This window comes from Gadus macrocephalus, chromosome 9 (assembly GCF_031168955.1).
Source record: "Gadus macrocephalus chromosome 9, ASM3116895v1".
NCBI lineage: Eukaryota > Metazoa > Chordata > Actinopteri > Gadiformes > Gadidae > Gadus > Gadus macrocephalus.
In genome coordinates, this window is record NC_082390.1 from 12,401,157 (window position 1) to 12,427,207 (window position 26,051).

General features: G+C 43.4%; 1 protein-coding gene and 1 long non-coding RNA gene across 4 annotated transcripts in view; one reads left to right on the forward strand and one right to left on the reverse strand.

The window, feature by feature from the left end:
- The first annotated feature begins 1,939 nt into the window (after positions 1-1,939).
- The window catches only part of mical3a (microtubule associated monooxygenase, calponin and LIM domain containing 3a), a 55,079-nt gene continuing 30,967 nt past the window's right edge, over positions 1,940-26,051 (forward strand). For 2 of the 3 annotated variants that reach the window (XM_060060800.1, XM_060060799.1), the window contains exons 1-16: positions 1,941-2,100; positions 11,151-11,586; positions 11,942-12,149; positions 13,310-13,426; positions 13,769-13,870; positions 14,180-14,335; positions 14,697-14,797; positions 15,848-16,105; positions 16,848-16,963; positions 18,783-18,909; positions 19,171-19,264; positions 19,915-20,062; positions 21,136-21,332; positions 21,709-21,827; positions 21,943-22,014; positions 22,129-22,311. In XM_060060800.1, the coding sequence (XP_059916783.1) occupies positions 11,305-11,586; positions 11,942-12,149; positions 13,310-13,426; positions 13,769-13,870; positions 14,180-14,335; positions 14,697-14,797; positions 15,848-16,105; positions 16,848-16,963; positions 18,783-18,909; positions 19,171-19,264; positions 19,915-20,062; positions 21,136-21,332; positions 21,709-21,827; positions 21,943-22,014; positions 22,129-22,311 (2,280 nt within the window). In that variant the 5' untranslated portion in view covers positions 1,941-2,100; positions 11,151-11,304. Of the gene's footprint in view, positions 2,101-11,150; positions 11,587-11,941; positions 12,150-13,309; positions 13,427-13,768; positions 13,871-14,179; positions 14,336-14,696; positions 14,798-15,847; positions 16,106-16,847; positions 16,964-18,782; positions 18,910-19,170; positions 19,265-19,423; positions 19,454-19,914; positions 20,063-21,135; positions 21,333-21,708; positions 21,828-21,942; positions 22,015-22,128; positions 22,312-23,641; positions 23,744-24,174; positions 24,265-25,160; positions 25,272-26,051 lie in introns of all 3 variants that reach the window. The other variant, XM_060060798.1, reaches the window with a different exon arrangement.
- Positions 20,715-23,646, reverse strand: LOC132464438 (uncharacterized). The gene is made up of 2 exons (XR_009527263.1): positions 23,522-23,646; positions 20,715-22,855 (listed from the first exon to the last, which is right to left on the reverse strand). It is a non-coding gene; the product is annotated as an uncharacterized LOC132464438 (long non-coding RNA).

The following is a 26,051-nucleotide window of genomic DNA, read 5'->3' on the forward strand; positions in this document are numbered from 1 at the left end:
TGTGTGTCATACCTTGGTTAGACACTCCTTTGTCTGTCCACACACACACACACATGTCTGTCCAAATGGTTGTTGACAAACATCAATGGCACGCACAGAGGTTGGGTGGCAGAACCAAAGCGTGTGGTTCAACCTTAAGATGTTTGGTAACGTCACAGAAGCTTGGAGCCCCGGTTGGAACACTGTTTGTTGGGAACATGGTGGGCTGATTTTCTCCTAACATCTAAGCGCTCCCTTTTCATTTCGTATTTTTAAATGACTCTCTCTCACTCCTGGTCTCTCGCTCTCATTCCTCTCTCGATTTGAATCAGCTGACATCCTGCACTCTCCTGCGGTTTGTTTAATTAGGTCAGGTGCTTCTAATTGAAGCTCACGACTACCGAACATGGTATTATGATGATGACGTAAGCTGTTAGTAAGCAGTGGTTTTTACACGCAATTGTTTTCGTTTCGCAGTCAAATGCCACACATAAGGACATAATGAAACACATATATTCAGACATTAAATTGCTTTATTAACAGTGTACTCAAAGACATAATTACAAGCTTACATGCTTTTCTTTATATTGATAGACTAGGTGTTTCAAAGGAACACACAACCCTAGTCTAAAGAGAGAATGTGGTTGAAAAGTGGAAGTTGACACGGTAGCATGTTGAAGAATTCCCATCTGTGTGTGTGCGTGTTTCTTGTGCATCTCGGTAGTAGTGTACAGTACGTGTCTGTTCTCTCTGAAGCAGTGTTGTTCTCTCTGTCATGATGTGACGGGACCCTAGAGTGCCTGCCTGTTGTGAAGTGTGAGTGGAGGAGGTGGACCGCCGAGTCTGTAGACCACAGTAGGTTGATAACGGTCGGGGAAAGACGGAGGGCCGAGGGGCTCCTCTTAGCAACGACACAACCCCTGCATGCAACACCCTCTCGACACAGATGCTGCTGACAGACGTCTGAAATGCTCACTTAGGAACAGATAAGAACCTAATAATATCTAAATGTTATCTCAAGTTTTCACATTTCGAATGCTGTTCTGGTGCACAAGTTGGTTGGTACATTTGGTACAACAGTGGCTTTGATATTCAAGTGTGGGTTGTTTATGTGCCTGTACGTTGGTGGTGGTGATGATGAATGCTAGACTTACAAGGCAACCTAAAAAATTCAGTTACAAAGATTGTATATTCACATTTGTGATATGCAGGATTGGCGAAAATATTCAATATATATTCAATATATATTGATCTACACAGTAAAAACATATAATATGGCTGATTTGTTCATTCATCTTTAATACAATATGCATAATGTTCTTTGTTGAATAGAAATATTCCTATTTGTATTAATTATTGTGTTTTTATACAGATTTTTGCTTAACCGTTAAAACCAAATTTCCCCTCTTGGCTGAATAGTTGAAGATCTTATCTTCTCATCGCTATTTTATAACTATGATGATGTTGATGTCGTTGGTGGTAAAGTGGTAATATCATTAGTATTTCGTACATACGTTTGCATTGGTAAAGAGGGAGTGAGAGGGAGGGAGATACAATTAGTGGGGTTGGGGGGGTATAATGTTATCCACACGATTTACTTTATGTCGCTCAGCCATAAAGAATGATTGTATACGCTGATGTTTCGACTGGTAGCAGAAGCAGACTCCCATCCAGTAGACGTCACCTTTGAAGCGACCAATCGAATTAAACTGTTAGAACATGCAGACTCACACCAAGTAGCAGCGGGTAATCGAGATTTACGCGTTGCTGAAAGTATTCAAAAGTACTGGATATAAAGCTAAATTATATTAAAATATTGTCTTTACTACTCTTCTGAAATACGTTACATTAATCGTTTGACTTTTGTGTTGTCAAAACGGTTTTCTTGTTTTCAAATGTGGTAACCCCCCCCCCCCCTTGGTAAGTCAACATGGTTCAGACCGAATCCCCTCTGTCAGTTTCAAGTTGCGCCTAGTCCCTGACTGGCCTGGCAGGACTAAACTAGCAATACTCTCGAACAGGACGAGATAACACGTTAGATTCGGGATAATATGTGAACCTGTTTACATGCAATGGAATTTCTATTGAGATCGGTGGATGTATTAATGTCATGATTCAAAGGTAAGACATATCAATCTTGAGCGCGGTTGGTTCGTTTTTGCTTTGGTTTAGGGTCTGTACCCTTTGCACGTTTTGGAATGTCACGCTTTGGTGGTTCTCGTTAGGTAAGGCTCTCGACATTAAACTAGCTGTTATGGATTAAACTACAGACAAAGTTTTTTTTTATTGCTAATCCGTTCTTTCAATGCGCATTGTGTTATATAGATCGAATGACGAGCCTGTAAGATGCAGTGGATTGTAGCACAGTGTGTGCTTTGAATGAATGCAGGTCCTCGGACACACTACTATGATATCTTATATTTTTAAATTGAATGATATAATCTGTCGAAATTGCTAAGGTTGTCTACATGCTCTGCCCGTATCGCAATTGTGTTTCAAGATGTGCATAGTGTTCATCATAAAGTCTTCCTACTGGGAAACAATTTGACCATGCCATCTTGCAGTGTATTGAAAAAAACAAAACAAAAAATACCTGCAATAGTTGTCTCGGACAACCCTTCTAGTGTTGTCATCGATGTCTTCAGAGTTCTACAGCTCATTTGACATATGCACTAGGTTTGCAGCCTTATGTATTCATATATCTCGTTGCTGCTGAAAGGTATTGTACGTAAATATATTTTTATTGCCTAGTGAAAATAAGTTTACTTGTAGATGTAGATGCTGTGTTTTTTAATATGGAATAACAAGAGTTTGGAGTGTCTTCTGACACGAGTGGAGTTAGTTATGGCCTTATTTCGGCTTCTATATCAAACACTGAGTTATGTAGTCGTTGACCATTTGCTTGTGCAACATTTCACTGAACGCTGTCAAAGTTGATCTGTATGTTCTGCAGCTCACCCTGAAAACAAAATAAAACAAACAATTTAGTGACACTTTTAAAAACATAACTGGTTAGCTACGGAGTTTATCATCTTTGTTACTTTGTTTTTGTAAGACGTTATTTAGGCATGCTGTCTTCTATAGATGCTTGTGTTCCTTGTGTTGCCTAGTAGCATGCTCGGCAATACAATGCCCTTTGACTGTAGTTGACCCACATTGGACCAAATACTTGGCAACAATACCCTTAGGTCAAAAGGAACAATAACGTTTCGACTTGATGGGCAAAAGTATTTTCCTTTTGTGTCTGCACCAGGGCTTTTAGATATATTGTGATGTTACATGGTTTTCTGCAGTCCCCCAAGCATCACTTGTTCACATTTACCAATCGTCATTCATGCTATACTACTATTCATGCTATGGACTCTGAAGGTCAATGACTGCAGTAAGACAGATGCTAGCTGGGAGTGCTGAGCCCTTTGTGGCTCCCTCTGTTATCATAGCTCAGTTTCCTTCCCAAGAGAATAGGATATGGAAAGGAGGACGTGGAATAGTAAGTGTCCTTGTGGACTGACTCATCAATAACGGGACAATTAAACAGAGCGATTCCAACGAATGAGTGACGTTTTTCTCAGGATAAACTGGTGCTGACTCTGTCCTACCTGTTGTACTTTCTGGTCCATAGTCCTTGGCTTTCGAAGATTGGATTGAAGAGGAAGAGGGAGAATTTCCTAACTTATACAAACCGTTAGTTACCCACAGAAATCACATACAGGTTTTATATCATACTAGTTCTAAGACAGGTTTTCCTGGCATCCGCTCAAAGTTCTTCACATTCACTAAGGTGAATTGATAGAACCAGATTATACATGTTTTTATTTTAATCATTTTAATTGTGGCTATGACAGGGCTTATATGCCAAATGTAATAGCTTATTCCCCTGAAAATATGTATGCAAGTATGTGCTTCATCAGTCTATGCTTTATCATGAACACATTGAATCAATGCCAGTTATATTGTACCACACTCACATCCTAAATATTATGATGCTGGCATACATCCTTAATATTTATATAGGCCAATAAATCCCTAGTTGATGGGTGTATATTGTCTTATATTGATTCCATGATCAATGACAAGTTGATTTTCCAATGTTTGGTCACATAAGTGAAAGGAAGGAGGTAAGGTGGTAGGAAAGAAAGAAAGCTATTTGAAATCAGCCCCTGCGGTTGAATGTTATATCACTCCTTTTCCAACTATCCCTAAGCCTAACCCATTCATGACTCATCAGAAGTGACAACAATGAAGGTGACAAGTATAATTTTAGTAGACCAGGTCCAATGTGCTCTGTGGCCTAAAAAGGATACATGTCTGTAATTTGATTCTTATGGTGAGCAGTTAAGCGTTCAAAGTTTATACTTTGAAACAGTCGAGTACCGCAAGGAATTCACCTTATTGAGCCAACCGACTCGCTTTGGTATGTCCAGATGACGGCTAGAAATGTAGCCTCTTGATGTAGCATCTTTTGGTGTGAACGCAGGGTTAGGATGTGCAACATCATTTGCCTCAAAGGAAAATACAATGTGCACCCTTTTAAATTGTTTTTTTTCAAAGATATTAAGCTAAATTATACTCAAGTATCTTTGTAAAAAAAACAACAACTATTCTTTGTATTGACCACACCGGGTTTATGAGACTAGCCTTATAAATGGAAATGACTGGTTCACTACATGGTTGAAGTTGTCCTTACTTCTGCCAACCCATTGCATGTGTACCAACCAAGGTCTTACAGTAATACGGCTGCTCTGTTAATTCTACCTCATGGTGTGGGTCACTGTGACAACTGCATACCTCAGTCCAGTCAAATTGGACTGTTTACATTGAGCCAGTCAGCTGACCTTTGAACAGTAGATTGTGAGTAACCCGGCCTCATGCTGCGCTCTGCCATGCTCTCCATGGAGCATTAACTGCAAAAGCAATATTTGTTTTTGTTTATTATCTATACATATTTTTAGTAGTAGTAGTAGTAGTAGTAGCACATAATCTATACGATTAACTTTTGGCATTTTAAAACGTTATCCAAATCCAACACCATGGCACATTAAATACTTATTGTATTAAAAGATTAGGGCCGCATTAACAGGCCAGGTACCTTACTTTGTTAAAATTATCGGTTAATCAATCCTGATGCATAATTAGTATTTTTCTATTGATATATTGCTACAATTCAGGTTGTCTTATTTGGCCTTTCTATTGCTTGATTTGAATCTATCCTAAACTGCATTAATCTATTGCTATTGATTTTCCCCTTACTTTTATAAATGACAAACATGTCATCAACATTGGCATCATCACGGGATTGTGGTGAGACCAACCTGTCTGAAGTCACTTCACTTTCAGAAACGTTTTTACCCCGCTGATAGGAAATATTTTACATCTCTCCTGGTATTAGTTTACAACACCTTAGGGCCATTTCTCTCAGACGGGGAATACTTTATTCCCAAAGAACTAGCCTGCTAATAGGCTGTCAGCCCTTTGAAAACAGTGGAGCTCAGTGGGTATAGTGCCATGCCTTTTGCCAGTTTCCACCAGTAGCTTCCTCGTTGGCTTGTTTCAAAGAAAGATAAAAGCCTCATTAATATGCTGAAATAAGATCCCTCTCAGGTTGACTATAAAGTGAATGAATACATTATTGAACATAAGACTAGTGATTCCCATCCCTCCCAAAATGGCTTGTTTTGTGAGAAAGTGGTTACTGTCTAGTTTGACGCAGGGTGAACACATGGTGTTGGGTAGCTGGAGCTGTTTCACTGCAGCCAGTCTGATGTCACAGGTCAGACTTTGTGGGTCTTTCTTCAGGTCCCGAGAAAGTGCAAAACTGAGATCGGACTCAGAGACACAACGTGGGTCTTTGCAGAGCTTCCGGCCTTATAATTTCCAAATCATATTAAAGTTTGTACACAAGGAGGCTGTGCAACGTTTCAAACCACAAATCAACAAATTAGTAAATCCGGAAACAGAAATGAAACACAGTCTGCTCCATTGAAAAATTTACAAAATGTTCATGTTGAAATAGCAATATATCCATGTGATAAAGATATTCCAAAATCATTCAAATTACATGATATGACATACAGCTGAGAAGCAGTTTGTCTACTATGGTAATAAATTAAAAATACAGTGTCTGGCTGTTGAAAAGAAAACAAAATACTACACGTAATTCGACCAATCAGCCGCGTCTTGCCACGAAGGGCAGAACGTTGCTAAGCTCTGGAAGTCATTGACAGTTATGGGGGTGTGTGTGTACACTCTCTGAGTAGCAGTTATTGGCATTCATGCTTGACTTAGAAGTGTGATTCGGGCTTCAGTGTACTTACAGACTGGAGGGAGCTGCGCGTCGTGCTTCACTCTAAAGCCTCCCTCTGTGGCATGGCCACCAGCAACTAGGCGCCATGTGCACCCTCTATGACGCCATGCCCAGGCCACAGTTTAAGTGTCTATGCTCTGTACCAAGCGACGAGCTCGACCCACAACGCTTCCTTTCTGAAAGGCCTTTTATTCTTGATGTTTCCAGACCTTGCTGTGTCTGAGTGTCCACCACTTGTTTACCAGCTGAGCTGCTCCCGTCCCACCCACGCAACCAAGGATTAGTGAAAGTTTATAGACTCATTTGTGATATTTTCAATGTCGGCACTGCAAAACTCTTCTAAAGTGCAGCAGTATTACACAAACATTTTTGGATTATTGGGGCCATTATACAATTATACAACTACATTTTCCAAGATTAAACATCTGTAGTTTGGGTTTAATTTGTTATTATTGCTACAGCCATCCCTCAGTTATGTGACTGGAAATGCTCTGAGAATATTTCGGTTCTGATTGTCTGCACACCGCTGAGCTGTTTTTAGATTTCCCGTTGATTACAATCCAAATCTGAAGTCGCTGTTGGCGAAAGCCCCTAAAATGTGTTTTTGTCATTATTATAGCCTAGCTAGGTAGACAAGGACCGCTGAAACATTGTCTGACTGGAGTTTTCCATCGCTGCCAAGAAAAAGATGTAGTTGCCAAAGGCTTGGAATGTATTGTGTGTTTTTCCCATTGTATGCATTGAGATAAGTTGTACATTTTGGCCTGGCTGTTTGCTATTCTGTCCATCATGTATCACTAAGTGTACCAAAGTAAAAGGATATGCTCTAACATGATTGCTATGTGTTGGAAAAAATGTGAATCAGTCATCAGCTGAAGTCAATGTTGGGAGGTCGTGCTGTTCGTTATTTTATTCTGCTACAGAAGGGTAACATAAAACCAGATGGGTATATATTTTTGCATATCAATACGGGGCTAATATGCCACCTGGTCAGGCTATGTTCTACTCGTTCCTACTTCCTTGTTTCATTTACTTATTCTCGTACGATACTGTGCTGGCTCTGTGTAGGCGTTGATCATTGATTGCACTCACAGTCTCTGCAGTGGTTAGCTCGGCTGTGAGTAGCCTAGCCTGAGAAAATATGTATTGGCACCGCAGACACAATGCAGCTGAGGGTTCTCGTGTGATAGCAACGCAAATGATTGAGACATAGGCAAATCACAAAATCCCATGTTGTAGCCAAATCAGTGCCATGATAACTGGAACTCTTTCTGTACTTTGGACAGAAGAATCTTTCCATAATGATGTGAAACAATTTATATCTCACTTTCTGCCAATCTGTTGTTTGAAAATGATTGAGCGAAAGGTAAAGATTGCCTTTCCCTTCTTAGGAAAACATTGGCAGTGCTAAAAATGTATTAAATTATCATTCATTGATCAAACAATATTTTGTTACCGCCTTATCAGATGTCCTTCAAAGAGAATTTAACAATGTAATGTAAATACTCACTGAAAAGAGCATAACAACAGACATCGAAACAACATGTGTTTCGATGCAGAAGTTTGAATGTCTTTTTGTGAAAATAATATTTCACGAGCATGTAACCCTACAAATTGAGGTAGCCTAGATTTGAATCAACCGTGTTTTACAATGTTTATGTGTAAAAGCTTTCAATGGATCAATTACAATGGGTCGTCATGAGCCACTGAAATTCCCTAATTCACTGGTTCTCGGATTCAGTCTGAGACTTCCATACTGTTGAATCAAAACAAATTGGCAGGACTGTAAGGCAGACTAGGGCTGCTGCAGTTAATCAAAGCATGTGGCAGATCTACAGTTGAACCTTTTCGGAGATTACATAACACGAGAAGTTCAAGGCTTCTAAGTAACCTACCTTATTAAGTAATGTCTGTCTTGACCACAGACTGGTAGTTGGTAGTGATCTTTAAACATATAACAATTTGTAATAAAAAAAACAAGGGCTTGATATTGTGCGAGTTGAAACGAAACAATTGAGCACATTTCTCAGGCTTCAGTTTCGTCCTTTCTGTTCTCGACCAAGGAAATGAGACTCCGGTGAAGTTGCGAGAATGAGTGACATTTTTTAATTATTACATCCAGAGCCTTCTGTCGTGGCCCTAAATGATGATGATTTCTCAATAAGAATCCGGATATCGCCTTATTGGGCACAAGGACCATGATGTTAATATTAGGGTCCTATTCACGTAGTAAACCAGGTATGAAATGCTACTTTGCACTGTCTTTTGAGAAATTGTTGACTCATAACCTCCTACATTATTATGAGTGTTTTGTTTAGCATCACTTGTTGATCTGGCAAATAGAATATTTGCAAAATAGAATATTTGCCAGAATCAACACACAATTTCAGCACGCCATGAATATGTAATGCATTGCTATTTGATTTGTTGTAATCGTATCTCCATTTCTATAACACAAAGCAACCTTTATCCACCAGTTCCTGGCTTGATAAACCTAAAAACATTTGTCAGTGTTTTGTTTTTTTAAGATGAATGGCAATCGTTTAATCCAAAACATCCCATGCCTATACCATGCGCAGAATAGATAGGGGGATTTATGTGACTGAATGTAAACACACAAATTTTTTGTGGGGAAAATCCTATAGCCTTTTCAGATGGCATTTAGTTGAAATGCAAAGCTTTACTCAAACTCGTTTGATGAAATCGTATTAAAGGGATTAGCATTCGGCTATATTCAGGATTATTTATACATATTTTTTTTTTCTGTTTTAGAATTCTGTGAACAAGCACATCCTTACTTTTCGATTGTTTACTCAATTGCTTTTGTTAGCCGACCTTAACTAATATGAAGTTAATTCTAATTGTATTATCAGACTTCATGTAAACATCCTTGATCATAATTCTACAGAATGAAGATTATGTTGTGAGATGTTTGAATTGTGTAAGATAAAAAAAGGAAGAGATCTGAAACCTTTCTTTTTTATTGTTATTGAACAAGTTTTTGGCTGGGCTAGATCACGCTCTGCTCTTCCAGTACATTTTTCTCATCGGGCCTCATTGACTGAGGTGAAGCCAAACCCTTAGCCTGGTATTTCCACAGCAGTGGGGAAGGCAGGATGTGAAAGAGAGATGCAGCTGACCCCTGTACCTGCATCTCTCTCATCATACTGCAACTGGGACTTTGAGTTTCCATGACCTGAGCTAGTTTTCACCATAGCCTACAGGAACATCCACGCACCACACACTGTACTTGCATGTTCTGAACCTATTCGTTTTACGTGTTCCCTTAAGGCTGTGACACAAACTAAATAACATTGAGAAGCATTACAAGAAGACGAGAACAACGTTAAAGTTAATTTGTATTCATTGAGTAATTGGTGGCACAAGGTTGCATGATGTCATGCGATGATTTATGTTGCAAGTTTGCAACCTTCTAGTTGTCCTCAACTATCTATTATACTGTACTGGATTGCTGCCCTTTCCAGTTAAGAATCGTTTCTGCTGCCAACCCTTGCAGGGTAAGCAGCTTGACAAGTGTTTTCAGTCAGGTAAAAGTAGAAGGGTGTCTATCTTTATTTCATTGGGGTCATTTTAGCACAGGAAGACTTGTGTAAGAAAAGTACATGGAGCATTTTCCAGTGCCTTTGCTGGAGGTTGTCCTTTGATAGCCACTGGCCACTAGCAAAGCAATATACTTCCCAGTCAGAGGAGAGACAGTTGTGGAGCTGGACCTATTGGAGCAGTCAACATTTGAACCACTTGGATGAAATCTGACTTATTTCGGTACAAATTTTATAATGCTAGTTTCTTGTGGGCCGCATTTATTTTCATAAAAACTGTAGTCCACGTTTCGAGAAAAAAACACCCAGGCTTTTTTTTCTGTTTTTATCATTTTGCCTCTTCGTGAGTTGAAGCTTCAACCACAATTCTACCCATCTATTCTGCAATGCTGCCAATGACAACACAGGGAACACATACAAAATAGTTTTAAATTAGATGGATAATGGTTAATTTGAAGATATCTCCACCATGTATCTTCTGCAATGGTTTTAACTTGACAAAATACAAACATCTTCTGCAATGGTTTTAACTTGACAAAATACAAACAAAATAGTTTTAATTTAGATGGATAATAGTTCATTAGAAGATTTCTCCACCATGTATCTTCTGCAATGGTTTTAACTTTGCCTCCATTCTAATCTTTTGACCCACAACAGTTTTAGATAAAATGACCCTGGAGTCCAGAGTAATTGCGTGCCACTGGGATTCATTCGGGTACATACTGGTGCTTCCTGTTGAGCCCGGTGTAGTCCTGTCGCTTCCTGAGACCAGCAGCGCCATTCCTAGACAGATAAGGAGTTGCAAAGGTTACATCAACTCCAAGGAATCTCTGTAATGAGCCCTACAAGATAACAAACCTTGAATGACCTATCTTTTATCATGAAATACCTGCCTCCTGGTTTACCTCATTTTGCTGGGGTTGTGGAGACCACAATAATCTGGTGGTAATTATTCAGGTTAAAGTTGTGTTCTTCTGTAGGATCAAATCAACCTTTTTGAAGAGAAATGTTTTGTATTCCACCACACAGCAATACGGAAGCTCTTTATTGGTTACACTGTTTAAGTGGTTTACCGGTTTTGTGTTTCCTTTGTGGCTCCGGCTAACATGTTTGATCATGTAACTACTGCTAGTAGGCCTCGAAACAAACATTGACACATTTGGAGGTAAACTTGACTTACAGATCTGCCTTCAGATACTGTTCTATTATTTGCTCTCATCGAAAATAATTAAATCACTCTCCAGAACTGATTCACCTTCCAGTTACGCAACGTGTCTTAACCTTCCTCTCTCTCTCTCCTCCTCCAGGTGGAAGCGGCTTGAGGCTGGCAGTTAGACGACCCTCCCCCATCGTCGGAGAGGCGGCGTCAGGGCCGGTGTGAGGGCCGGTGCTGGATCCAGAGACCCCTGCCAGGGGGGGGGTTTCGGGGCCCTCACCGCCCTGCGGGTGTGAGTCTGGACCATGGGGGACGTGGGTGCGGCGGCGGCGGGGGGCGGGGTCAAGGTGATCCGCTCGCACACGTTGTTTGACAACTTCGTCCAGGCCAGCACATTCAAGGGCACGCTGAAGGCCTTCCAGGAGCTGTGTGACCACCTGGAGCTCCAGCCCACAGACTCCCGGGTCTTCTACCACAAGCTCAAGTCCAAGCTCAACTACTGGAAGGCCAAGGCGCTCTGGGCCAAGCTGGACAAGAGGGCCGCCCAGAAGGAGTACAAGAAGGGCCGAGCGTGCGCCAACTCTAAGGTAGGCCTCCCGTCCCATATGGTTAGGAAGGGGATTTACAATCGTCTTTTTGACAAGCCCCCTTTTCAAAGTCGCCGTATAAAGTTCACCGTGTTTTGTTTAGAGTCACAAACTATTTTTCGTGTATGGATCGTCCTTAGTTATTTTCCTTTTGGTTTTCTTTGGTCTTTTTGGGTGGGGTTTTGAACAAAGCAAAACAAACGACTGTAAATACTGAATTAGTCATGTTCTGTGACTCTGAATACGACTGGTGACCGAGAAGACAACGAACACAACTCGTCTCATGTCACCTAAAAAACGTTTGAATACGTTTCATCCTCATCATCCTCATCATCTTCATCCCCATGTCCCCTAGTGTCTGATCATCGGTGCGGGGCCATGCGGCCTGCGTACGGCCATAGAGCTGGGCTTCCTGGGGGCCAAGGTAGTGCTGCTGGAGAAGAGAGACGCCTTCTCCAGGAACAACGTGCTCCACCTCTGGCCCTTCACCATCCAGGACCTCCGGGGCCTGGGGGCCAAGAAGTTCTACGGGAAGTTCTGCGCCGGCGCTATCGATCATATCAGTGAGTGGACGTCGCTTTCTGCGCTGGATAAATAGTCATTAGTCATTAGTCATTTAGTGTTTAAAGGGGACATATTATGCCACCAGGTGTGAGTAGGATTGGCCGTTACAAGCCGTTTTGAAAATCAGCCTTTTCTGATATCGCAAGTGGGTGTGTCTACCTAGGAGTATGTTGGATAGGTCAGTCTACCAGCTTCCCCAGTGGACCGTAGCAACGTTGCTTGTCTAACCGTCATGCATCTGGATCACACCTGGTGGTTTCCCAATCTTTTGGTCTCTTTTACCCCCACGGCCCCATAAGTGTGTCTCAAGCCACCCTTTCCTTAAAGGTGGGGTATGGGATTTGCGAAACTACAGCAGATTTTGAAAATACACAACTCAAATGGTCCTACCCCTTCTCCTTCAACGCTGACTCTGACTCCACCCATTCCAAGTACATGGTCGCGCAATTAATGCACGAGCAAGAGCGAGCCATTAGCTAGTTAGCTAGCTCCAGTAGCTACCGCAGGATAACAACAGAAGCTTGCTCTGGGTCACGAGCTTTGAGTACTTGCACGAAGGGGTCGCGTGGGAAGCGGGGGAGGGGGAGTGCAGTACGACCGTTTGATTGACGTACTTACTGTCCAATGCCACTCGGTGGGTCTGGAAATCCTTGGCTGGAGTTTTTCGAGCCCTGCCCGTTCCACAGATGATTGACTTCTTTAATTTTCATGTCAGTACTTCTAACTCGGTGGCTGTAAGTGGGTTATGATAAGGATTTCAAGTAATTTTGCAAAAATGGCCAAAAAAGAGAATTCCATACCCAACCTTTAACACGTCATCACATATGTTTTGCTTTTGAACTAATGTTATCATATTATAATTCAAATGAATTTACAGAGACGTCATTGCATTACTGGCAGACTGTGGACATTGGTGTATTCAAACACACCACCATTCCTCTGAGAACCCTAACCACTAGACTACATACAATTTGTGCGTCTGCTACAAATATTTGGATAACATAGTAATGCAATATCCCGTTTGCTTGAAGACGAAAACCAAAGACAGCTGCATTCTGTTTGTAGGGGGATTATGATGATTGGGTGGATAATGTTGTTTCACGGTCGTTGTGTTACTGACATCAGTCCCGTGTTCGGGCCTCCTCTCGTTGCGCTGCAGGTATCCGTCAACTCCAACTCATGCTGCTCAAGGTGGCTCTGCTGGTGGGCATCGAGATCCACGTCAACGTGGAGTTCAAGGGGCTGATCGAGCCCCCCGAGGACCAGGAGAGCGAAAGTAAGCCACGCTTCCAGATGACGACATGCCCTTTTAGCTGGGTGACTCTTCTTAATCGCAGTTCCTTTCTTAAAGGGATTTACAAACCAGCGTTTAATGACAACCCCTAATCCCGAGGGTAATAAAACCACACAACACCAAAACAAGGGAGGAAGAACTTAAAGGCTCTGACGATTAGTCAAGAAGTAGTTGGTTGGCGTATCACCATCTGAAGAAAGTCTCCAGTACACATTGCTTCAGCATGCGTTGACATAAATTGATGTCAAGAAAAACCTGTGTTTAACACTTAACACATGGTTGACTCATTTCTGACTGATGACACATGGCCTGCTGTGATCTCAGAGATAGGCTGGCGGGCTGAGATTAACCCCAGGACACACCCCGTCAACGAGCTGGAGTTTGATGTCATCATCGGGGCCGATGGAAGGAGAAACACCCTGGCAGGCAAGTCGGTGTGCGTGTGTGTGCGTGTCTGCTTGGCATCGTCGTATTGTTCTCGCTCCCCCTTTCCTGTTCTTCGAAAAACAATTCCTTGAACTTCTTTCTAGGGGTGTGAGCTTTTTGGTATCTCATGGTTCTAGATGCCATTCAAATTATTGGGGGTCACGATGGGGTTCATTCTCAATTCAGTAAACTTGTAAAAGGAAACTTGTCTTAGGTTTACAATTTTAATAATATAACCTCTTCTTCTTACACCCCTGCTGCTGTTTATTAATCGTAACCTCCTTCCTTCCGCCTCCTTTCCCCTCCTAGGATTCGCACGCAAGGAGTTTCGGGGAAAGCTGGCCATCGCCATCACGGCGAACTTCATCAACAGGCACACGACGGCAGAGGCCAGCGTGGAGGAGATCAGCGGCGTGGCGTTCATCTTCAACCAAAAGTTCTTCCAGGACCTCCGAGAAGCCACAGGTCCGCCCAGCTCAGCTCCAGAAACACCCATAACTCAGATCCCTTTTGTCAACATATTCCCACCAGTTACATGGACGACTTTAGCTGTAGAAGAAGTAGGAAAAATCGGCATTAACCCTCCAATTAAATAGTTGGATGGCAGCTCTCCCATTGGAGTTCACTGCTGACGTTGCATGTGTCCCCAGGCCTTTGTTGTGTGAGCTCTAGTCCATGTAATTGCCGCCGTTGTCAACTAATGATGGCATTTACAGTTGGCAGTCACACAGCAGTCTGCGAGAGCCAATGGGAACAAAGGGTGAATTGGTTTTTGAGCATGATGGTAACAATGCTTAACTCTCTCTCTCTTTCGTTCCTCCTCAAGGGGTCGACCTGGAAAACATCGTCTACTACAAGGACGACACACACTACTTTGTGATGACGGCCAAGAAGCAGAGCCTCCTGGAGAAAGGAGTCATCCTGCATGTGGGTGATCCATGACTGGCTTTTCCTAGGCTGATACTTTTCATGCGGTTGTTTTTATTTCCTCTTGAGGGATAATGTGATAGAGTCAGACATGGTCTGTGTTGAACAATGAACACCAACTGCCAAGTAAAGCATAATTTAGTCAGTGTTCATGTCCTTCGTCTGCCCACTTTACTCAGGAAATGAGTGCATTTTCTGGATTTTCTGTTGGTGCTTTTATATCTTAAGGCTTTCCTTATTTTTAAAGGTCACACAGTTCACTGTTGTTTAAAAGTTGCTTTTAAGTGACACTTTGTTCTTGAGGGGGTTTAAACAAAATGACTTTCCTCCTGTGCGCTGCCCAATTTGAAATTACATCTTTGGGGGATTTCTAAATGGTTAGAGAAAGAAATAGTTGCTAAAGCACCACTTAACCGGCACTCAATTATCTCCGAAGTTAGCTTGTCTGGAGCCCAGGGTTAAGCCATGGGTGACTTTGTGTCTTTGTCTCTGTCTCTGTCATTCCATCTGGAAGGTCAGGACCTAGCAATGCTAAACTATTCTAAAGGTTTTTCAACATCCCTTGAGGAAGTTAAACTTTCTACAGATTTATTTTAGCTTTCTTTTTTTACACCAGTTTAAAGTTTTCCGTTGGAATGAGTCGGGTCAGGGAAGGAGACGTGTTGGAACGTACTGGTACCCGGATAGGCGGTAACTCCTCAGTCCCTCAGGCAATGTGTCAGTGTTCATTCAGAGTTCCCCCATCCCTTCGCCCACAGACCCACCACCACTCCGGTCTCATTCCCACATCGCAGCCCAGGGACCGATGGGGAAGTCGGAATAACCACGCCATCACTTTTTCATGAGTAGCACTTTAAGAATGTGCTTGACATTTTTGAACTTTGAAAAAAGCAATGTATGTTTTCCTAATCCACACTGCTGACTACGGAATAAATTACAAGTTTCGAGGATTCGTTGGACGCTCGAGAACAGAATCCTCGATTCTGTTCAAACTTTCGCACCATTCATCTTCCTCCTAAGTCATCATTCCGCATTTTCTCGTGCCTCCAGGACTACGCGGACACGGAGATGCTGCTGTCCCGGGCCAACGTGGACCAGGCCGCCCTGCTCTCCTACGCCTGCGAGGCCGCCGACTTCTCCACCAATCGGCAGCTGCCCGCGCTCGACTTTGCCATCAACCACTACGGCCTGCCCGACGTGGCCATGTTCGACTTCACGTGCATGTACGCCTCGGAGAACGCCGCGCTGGTCCGGCAGCGCCACGGCCACAAACTGCTGGTGGCGCTGGTGGGGGACAGCCTGCTGGAGGTGAGCGGAATGACGCTCGCCGTGTTGGGAATGGGAGGGGTTCGGAAGGCTGAATAAAGGAATGATGTATGTGTACCAGTGTGATGTTGTTGCGCTAGATTGCAAGCAGAGACTCTTGTTTTGGGTTACATTACTAGATATACAGAGGTCTCTTATTTTGAAGGAGCAGAGTGGACAAACTTAACGCAAGTTCGGCAATGCCTTAGTTTGCGCTCTCTCTGTTCCCCGACTTTGAATGAGAAGACTTTGAATGAGAAGATGCAGGCTGGGGAAAATACGCCATTAGTTACCCGGTCGTCGTAGTGTCTTCACAAAGAATACAGAACGCAGAGTGAACCCCGCTACATATGTCATACGTTGGACGTTTTTTTCTTATGGTACCGCCACTGAACTTGCGGTACTGCGAGACGCTGTTGTCTTACTGCACCGCGACTTCAGTGCGTACGTTCTCTGCATAGTGTGGGAGCCTTATGCTCACCTTCTGCATGCACTGTGAGTGCATGATCTGAATACATTATGAGTGTATCCGCTGGTTCTGCATGATCTGAATGCACTGTTCTGTGTATCTGCTTGTTCTGCAAAATCTGAATACACGTCTCTGCTCCATAGCTAAATTGGCGTAAATAGTAAAACAAGAGAAGCCGCTTCTCCCAAGGTGACTCTTTGTTTGGACTGCTCTGTGTCAGTGTTTGCTGGTTGAAAAGTAATTGAGTTCCCTTTCTTTCTTCTTGTGTTCCCGCAGCCTTTCTGGCCGATGGGGACGGGCATTGCCCGAGGGTTCCTCGCTGGCATCGACTCAGCCTGGATGGTGCGAAGCTGGGCTCAGGGAAACAGCCCCTTGGAGGTGTTGGCCGAGAGGTGAGGGGAGAGTGGATCGACTCGTAATGCAGACTCAAGGCCTCTTCCTTCTCCTCCTCCTCCCCTCCCCATGTTCCTTCCATCTTATAACAAGAGACGCACGCACACACGCAACCGCCACAACACACTTAAAGTACTTTAAGAGGAAGTATGTCTCTATTAGGTCTGTGGCGTCAGGACACTCCTTCTTTGCTGCTAATGAGATCAGAGGCTTTCTTGAGTGCATCGTGGTATACTCAGCTCTGTCTTACAGCCCCCCCCCCCCACCCACCACCATCACCACCATCCCATCTGTATATATGATTTACCATGAGCCTCAACCTCTGGGTTATCTCCTCCTCCGTAGTTGTAGGTTTACATCCATTTGGAATCCAGTTGTAGGCGGCACCAATGGAGCCCCTTTCTGAAAGTAAACAATAATGTTATTTTGTTAGCATGGCTGAGAGTGGAGGTAGAATAATCCCTTAACTAGGGCTGTACCCGAATCATAGTCAACAGGTCACTCATTTGACGATTTTCCAGCTTATACGCCATTACGGTAACTGTCTTAAGGGACTAGGTTGATTTGACGTAAACGACAGAGCCATATGGCTGAGTCCACTTTAACATTAAAAGAGAACCAACATAAAATATAACGGATGGATTATTAACAAATATTCACAACATCAGTTATTTCTGGGGTTGTGTGTGGGCATGTGCAAATATGCATAAACCTGCAAAGATGTACAGTATCCACATAACAAGAGAAACCACTAGGACGCTACCTCCTGTCCATTATTTTATAGTGAGAAAGATAGCAACCCTAGTTTCATACAGTAAACTGTGTTCAAAACAAGACTAGGTTAGTCCAGGTTTGGTTTTTTATATGTTGGTTTCATTAGGTCTCGCATGAAATGCGTATTATTGAATTTGTTGGCTTGTAGTAATTACTTTCTCTTTTCCATGATAACTGTTGTGACTTTGCTATAGGTTAAGCCTCTATATCCTGTTCGATTCCATTATTGCAAAGCATTTAAAAAAACTGAGATTGTTGGACTGTGAGAATGTACCTGTAACTGGTTAACTTTTTAGGGTCCAGCCCTACCCTGAATGCTTAGCAAACACCGGAAATTAAGTTTTATTAATGGGTCGTTTGGCTGAATATGTCCAGCATTGAAACTATTTTCCTTATTATACAATCTTCTCTCCTACCAGTTATATATAGTTTATTTTTACTGCTTAACCAGGTTAGGATGCCAAGGTTAGGTCTTGGCTCAACCTCAAATCCGCCACCATCATTTAAGAGCTCTGCTCTCAGAATCTGACATCCTCACCTCATAAAATAAACACTTAAAATGGCAACGGGAAGGTATTGTACCCTAGTATGGTACATTACCATCTTAGGAGCTGGACTTCAATCTCAAAAGTAAAACGGTACAATTATTTGAGACCGCTGTAGAACTAAGGTAATATGCGAAACACTGCTAGCTTTATAGAGCTATGCCTATTGTTAATAGAGCAAAAAATCCCATAGATGATGTAACAATATTGTTGTTATATTTTATAATAATACCAGATCAATCACCTGTTAACCCCTGGTTCCCCGATTTCTCATGAGTGAAACAATGCAAACTGTAGTCCCGTATCCATGCCTACAACAGACAAAACTCTACTTCTGGCTCTCCACACCACAGCAAGATGACCTAGTTTGGAGAGTCGATGAAGCCTGTTATTCGTACATGCTCTGTTTTGCTTTGTTTTGCCTCCAGCGAACTTCAACTTAGAAAAGGTCTGTTCAGCTGTAGGTGGAGTAAATGATTTGTTTCGTTTCGGACCACAGGGAGAGTATTTACCGCCTGCTGCCGCAGACCACACCGGAGAACGTCAGTAAGAACTTCAGTCATTACAGCGTGGATCCCACCACGCGCTACCCCAACGTCAGCCTCAACTTCCTCAGGCCAAACCAGGTCGGACCGGAGGGCACAGCCCCCACACATCCCATTATCCATGATTTAGTTCAGACGCCTGTCTGTTTATGTTTATCTGTTTATCTTTTATGAATTATTTGGATTTAGTTTCAAAGATTGGAATCAATAATCTATTTAATTGTGAACATTGACGATGACAGCCGCTGTAAATGTGTATGTTTGAGATTATTTCCAACCTTTGCATGGAAGAGATGCATGTTTTCATACTAAGCTGTGTGTGTGTGTGATTCACCTCTGCAGGTCCGCCACCTTATTGACAACGGGGAGTCCAGAGAAATGCGCATTGAGATTGAGAACGTGATCAACTCTGCGTCGTCCAAATTGACCAGGAACGGTGCGTAACAATTATGTGTTAAAGTTGGACAGCAGCTCATAGTTGATTTCAATGGTGTGAATCTTGAATAATATTTAGAGGTTCAATTCAAATATAGCGTTTTAATTTATTTTTTTGAAATTCCGAAATGTGACAATGAACTGTTTTTTTATATTTTAGAATATTACCGGTATGACAAGCGGTTGCGAGGTAACATGAAGCACAAACGCATGGCGTGTTTATCTGGGTGTGATTCCACTAACTTAAGTTCAGTCCCAGATGATTTGTCCTCATGGATGTAACAAAGCATATGGAACTCGAGGAACAACTTGATGTGTTTTTCTGTGGATTTGATTGGAGTTTTTTTTGATGCACTGACTTGTCGTTTGAACTTCTTGTTTGGCCTGGATAGAGGATTGACTCTTTGACTCTTAACCTGTCTGGAATGTTTTTCTGTTCCATCAGTTCCATTTCAGTGTTGTGAGGGTAAACACAAAAATCCTATATACATGCATTTTACCCCATGGTTCACACACGCATACGCACACGCATACACACACCCACACACACTTACTTTTGCCCGACGCATTCCCATGATGCATTTGTGTATCCCAGTCCTATCTAGCTGTATTTAAAACATGTTTGCCCTTTTGTTCGTTTCCTGTACCCAGAATCCATCGCTCGATCCAGTAAGCTTCTCAACTGGTGCCAGAGGCAGACGGAGGGCTATAAAAACGTCAATGTTACGGACCTCACCACGTCCTGGAAGAGTGGGCTGGCCCTGTGCGCCCTCATACACCGATACAGACCGGATCTCATGTGAGTATATGGAAAACACTCACACGCTCAACACAAATGTGTCTCTGTGTGTGTCACAATGGGTAGGGATGCGGCCATCTTTCAATCATGCGCTTCAAACCCTTAGAGACTGAGCTACATATTACCAGGTGACTTCACGGTTTGAAATGTTTGTGAGCCATGGAATTCCATGACTACCGCTGCCGCTGCTGTGTTTATGACCGGTTTCGTGGGATGTCTAACACCGGGGCTGTACTTCATATCAGTGTAACCTGCTACAAACACATTTGCCATCTGAATGGCCCGCTGTGTGTTATTGCCGTTGCCATGGGTCAACCCGGTGATTACCTTTTTATAATCTAATAATGTTCATGTCTACTTTGACCTTTTCAACCATGCAACGTTTATGGGGAGTTCTGGTTTACTGGCTTTTATAGTTCAAATGACCAGGGCACATTTGTCAGTCTGGCCAGACCTCTGTAAGGAAACTACGCTCGCTGGTACTGATACACTTATTCTGGAAGATGGACTATAAGTAGGGGGTATTCCCTTGGGGGCGGTGTAATGCAAAACACTAATGCATTGGCATTGTAGACTTTAGTATGTCATTCTAATTAGTTTGGATTGCCTGTCTTTTTGTAACGCAAGCTCAGCATCAGCATGTCTGCTAAGTGGTGTGTGTGTGTGTGTGTGTGTGTGTGTGTGTGTGTGTGTGTGTGTGTGTGTGTGTGTGTGTGTGTGTGTGTGTGTGTGTGTGTGTGTGTGTGTGTGTGTGTGTGTGTGTGTGTGTGTGTGTGTGTGTGAGATAATTATAGTATACATTTCATGTTGAACAAACTGCTCTGAATACACGTCTCTGCTACAAATGCAATGCACATCGTCTGTTTATATGTATGTATGTTTATAGCATCAGTAATATAATTGTCACGAAAATATTAGTTGAGCATAGAACAATCAAAAGAATACATGTCATTTGTTTGACATGATGTGTTCGCTTGTTCAGATTCTTGCCTAGAGAAACTAGCCCCCTTCTCTGATTAAATATGTTTTTCTCCTCTTGTTCCCTCTGCTTGTTTTTCTTTCCTTGGCCTCAGGGAATACGACTCGTTAGATGAGCGGAACCAGGAGAGGAACAATCAGTTGGCGTTCGACGTGGCAGAGCGGGAGTTTGGCATCTCCCCCTGCATGACGGGCAAGGAGATGACCTCCGTGGCAGAGCCCGATAAGCTCTCCATGGTCATGTACATCAGCCAGTTCTACGAGATGTTTAAGGACACAGTGCCACCCGGAGGTGAGTTTGCGTCGGTGCAGCAGCCTCGATTTGGTTTCATAGCCATGGCCCCTTTAATGGTATTTGTCATGTGGGTCTTTATTTAATTAAGTGTATGTGCTTTTCAATTGAGAGAATGAAAGAATAGAATTAATTAACCATGGGGTTGCAAGACGAGGAGTGGGACAGAAACGTCACTTATAAGACTACCTCTTCTATAGAATAAAGAATATGATTCAGATACTAATTAAACAAAAAAATAGTTTTCATGGAAGTCATTTTAGTTTGTAGAACGTATATATATTTTTTTATTTAGAGTTAGGTCCTTCTTGAACTGAAATTCCTGTATTTCCGTCATCATTCAAGTACTCGTGCCCATTCCTGTACGTTATTCCAGATAACCCCAACCTGAGTCCAGAGGACAAGACGGCGTTGATCGCGAGCACCAAGTCGCCCATCTCCTTCCTCAGCAAGCTTGGCCAGAGCATCGCCATCTCCAGGAAACGCAACCCCAAGGTCAGGAGACCTCGCATCAGCCCCCGTTTAGGAACACTGAGTCATCCACTAACCACCGTGGCTGCAATTTAAGTAACCAACTCACTAAAAATATCCTCTCGCATGTCCACCACAGGACAAAAAGGAGAAGGAAACGGACGGTTTGGGGAAGAGGAGAAAAACCATCCAGGCGGGGAATTCTGAAGACGTAAGTGGACACGGCTTAGTTATTCCGTTCCAGTGAGCGTGCTAAAGTAAGTCTAGCCGACACCTTCCGATTCCCAACGGTTTTCCTCCCCCCCCCCCCCCCCCCCCCTCCCAGGAGGATCAGGTGAGGACGGGGCCTGACGACAGGCCGTCGCCCTCCACCACCCTGACGGACAGGAGGGTGGACCCCTCGGCCACGGCGGGGGGCCGGGACAACAAGGTCAAGGTGATGGCCAACCAGCTGCTGGCCAAGTTTGAGGAGAACGCGCCGGAGAAGTCGACGGGCCTCAAGAGACAGGTATGCAGAGGGATCACTGACCACAGGTCTGTTTTTTAAAGTGCGCTTCCATCTAGGGGGAGGTTCTCAGCCTTGTCTTTGCCCAGTGCCCAGATGGGTTTCTGTCTTACACATGCATTTGGAGGAATGGTGCAAACACGATTTACACGGTTATCATGTAGGCTGGAGAACTGCTCGAAGGAAAGGATGTTGTCAGGATGTTTCGTGTTTTATCAAAAAAAAAATTCAGCTGCAATTATTTGTCAAATCGGCTTTAAGAAATATCCAGATTCAACATGCCGCTCTTGTGTTTTTTCACAGACCTAGTCTTCTCGTGATTTAAAAAAAAAAAAGCAAAGAGGAAGAAAGTCGTGGGCCACGAATTAGCTGACGCCCAGAATGCTAATGTGGCACGTCTGTGCTGGTGCAGTATTGTTCTGCAGGGCAGTAGGTGGCCTCATAGAGCTGAATGTGCTTCATGGTCCAGGCTGAATGGGTCCAAAGACCTGTGGGCTGGCAGCTACCTGGGCCCAGCAGAACGGGGCCAGTGGGAGGGAGGAGTGGGCTGAGGAAAGAACACCGGATTCTATTGTCCATATCAGAAAGAACGGATCGCGCCTATGAACTCTTGCCATGCGTCATTCTCTTTGGTTGCTCTGTGCTTTAGAATGCTCTATGAGCAGGTCAGGACTAAACGTCCTGCTGGGGAATTGTTTAGTTTACAAACTGAAACTTTGTCCATCAGAATCGATGAATGAAACCTTTTGTGTGTTATTTAGTACACAAGGCTGAACTATGAATCATTTTACAGATAATAAGAATCATGAAACAATTGTTTGTATTTTGTTTTAACAATATTAAGTGCAAACAACTTCATAAATACAGCTTTTATAAAAGTTTTATAAATACAGCTGTTAAGGTGACAAAGGAATATTATCGGTTGATGTTGGGTGCTCATCTTATTTATACTAAAGCATTTGTTCTAGCCTTCTGTGTCCTGCAAATCTTACATAATGTTATGTTCGGCTGTTGCATTTCAACAGAACTTCCCATTAACATAACCAGTGGGTGTGATCTGTGATTCAGGATATATTACCATCTCAAGCAGGAGGGATGTTTTCTTTCTTTCTTTTTGTACTTTGTAACTTGTTGATTCTAAAAGTGTGTCCTGCAGTGTGATCTTCTCATGACGTCATCAGTATTCTGGGGTCCCGGACCATGTCGCACTTACCTCCATGACTCTTTTCCTTTTTCTCCATCTCTCATCCCTCCTTCTCCTCCATGACCGGTATATTCTCGGGCCTCTTTAAAAAACGCGACACATCTCTTGCCTCACCCTTCGCCCTCGAAGGCGGGCTCCCTCCCCAATCTGGACCGCATTCTCACCATTAGCCCGCCTGCTGCCCCTCACAAGCAGCCCAGCCGCCTGGCCCCTGTGCCAGCGTGGAGAAAGGTAAAAAGTGTACCCCCCCCCCCCCCCCAACAAAACAACCCCTAGTATCCCCAGCCTTTGCCATTAGATAACATAGCTAATCCTATCGCCTCACTGACCTTCTAACCATCTGTGAGTGTGATGGTGGGCTAGCTGCTAGCTGCTTGTTGTGTCCTATACCAAGCGCTCCCCTGCCTCAAGACATCCTATGAGTAGCGCGTGGTAGCATGATGATGTCATCAAGCCTGTAGTCTGGTGTGTTGAGTCCAAATCCAAACCTTTAAAAAGTCCTTCCTAACATAATCATTGGCTATTAACCCGGCTAGTCGTGTGTGTGTGTATGTGTGTGTGTGTGTGTGTGTGTGTGTGTGTGTCACATGGTTGGTGAGTCATAGTAGTGATGTGTGTGTGACGTCATGCATCATGGTGTCTCCTGTCCCCTACCGGTTCAGAGGCGAACACAACAGCAGGAGCAGCTCAGCATTCGCTATAAAGAGCGGGTGAAGCATCAGACTCAGCCTGGCCAAGGGGAGCAGGGACCGGTAGGCTGCGTGTTCTTCCCTGTGCGTGCATCCCTCATAGTGACCCACTGATCCCCGATAGGAAAGTTCAATGTCGTTGATAGGTAGCGTTGTGGCCTAATAGCTGCCCACTTTTAGCTGTACCTTGTAGGGAATTAAGTTGTGGTTGTAGTTGTGGTTACTTGCATGGCTATGCATAGTGAGTGCATGAACCAAAGAGTTAGACATACTTGTTGGCCACTTTTATAACATAAGATCTACCACTATCCTTTATAAAGCACTTTGCTTAAACAGCTGTGCATTATTTAGAAACCATTGGGGACCTCCATGGTTCTTTTTAACCGATTAACAGAGTGGGGAAAACACTCTCAGCTTGTTTTGGATGCTTCCAGCACTGTCTAGTTGACATAATTTAGTCCGATCATTACTGAGCTGTTCTGTTACGTTATTTATCAGCCATGTTTGTCTGGAAACTTAAGACACTAGTAGGCGTGTGTGTGTGTGTGTGTGTGTGTGTGTGTGTGTGTGTGTGTGTGTGTGTGTGTGTGTGTGTGTGTGTGTGTGTGTGTGTGTGTGTGTGTGTGTGTGTGTGTGTGTGTGTGTGTGTGTGTGTGTGTGTGTGTGTGTGTGTGTGCGATGTGCGATGAATGTATTCATTGGGTGTAATTTAACACAAAGTGCTTGGAAATGCTGCTGAAACCCTGCTTTTAATTGTTCGTAGACTGCTAGTTTATACAGCCATTAAATATAACAATCCGCAACCTTTAAATGAATCCTCCCTGGTGGGGCAAAATGTGTGCATGTAGATAAGTGGGAGTGTGCTCAACATTTACCCTGCTGACAGAGGACTACTCATCATCAACGCTGTCAGCGTCTTCATCATAATCGTCATCGTCATCATCCCTTATCTCCTCAAGGCCAGGAGCAACACCGACCACCTGCCCAGCTCGGCCTCTCGAAGCTGTCCTAAGAAAACCATTCTGCTTCCCTCTTCTTCCTCCACCTCTTCACTCTCTCTTCACTCACAGGTGACGCACAGTCTGTCTGTCTACAGTCTCACCCAACCCTTCTGTTAGGTTGAAGGGGTTTTACCCAACCTCCTGTAGCTCTGCTTTCTAACTAACTGCAGTGTGTCGTCTGAAAAAATAATAGGTACCCGAGTAGTTTGTGTCGCAGCTCTCTGTTCCCTTCCTGCAGTCATGAAAGATGTACAGTGTGTGTACGTGTCCACCTGTCCACTAGTCTCCCACCATCCCCAGTGTTTGGGTCTGCATGTTATTTGCACGATCTGCGGCTTGTTTTTATGACCAGGGATTTTATTGGTAGTTTCATTCCAAACATAAGTAGTTGACATATGGCACAGATGGTGCATGGATGCAATTAGCATTTTGCCGAATACCTCCGCAATTGCTAGAGGCTATGTCTTACATTGCTCATCACGGCATGTGTTTTTTGAATAGTGGGCAGTGATATCGACTGTTGTTAAATGGGGGGCAATTTCCGCCAATAGCATTCTTGTATTTATCTAGCAGACGCCAGCCAGACCCCTCTGACATATGGGCTGGAGTTACGGCGGTCGTAGCATGGCTCACTTCTCAAACGGCTCTGACTAATTATCAATGTCAATTTTATGCCCGTGCAAGTCTCCCACTTTTAAATCAGCCTCGACAAATGCTAACGTAGCCGCATGCTAATTAGCCAGAGGAGCAGATGTTCGCGCCGTTCCAATGCCCGCGTGTGTCTCGCCTGATTTGAACGGCGCCCGGGCCAAAGCATGTGTTATGTTTGTCTAATAAGCCGGAGCTAGT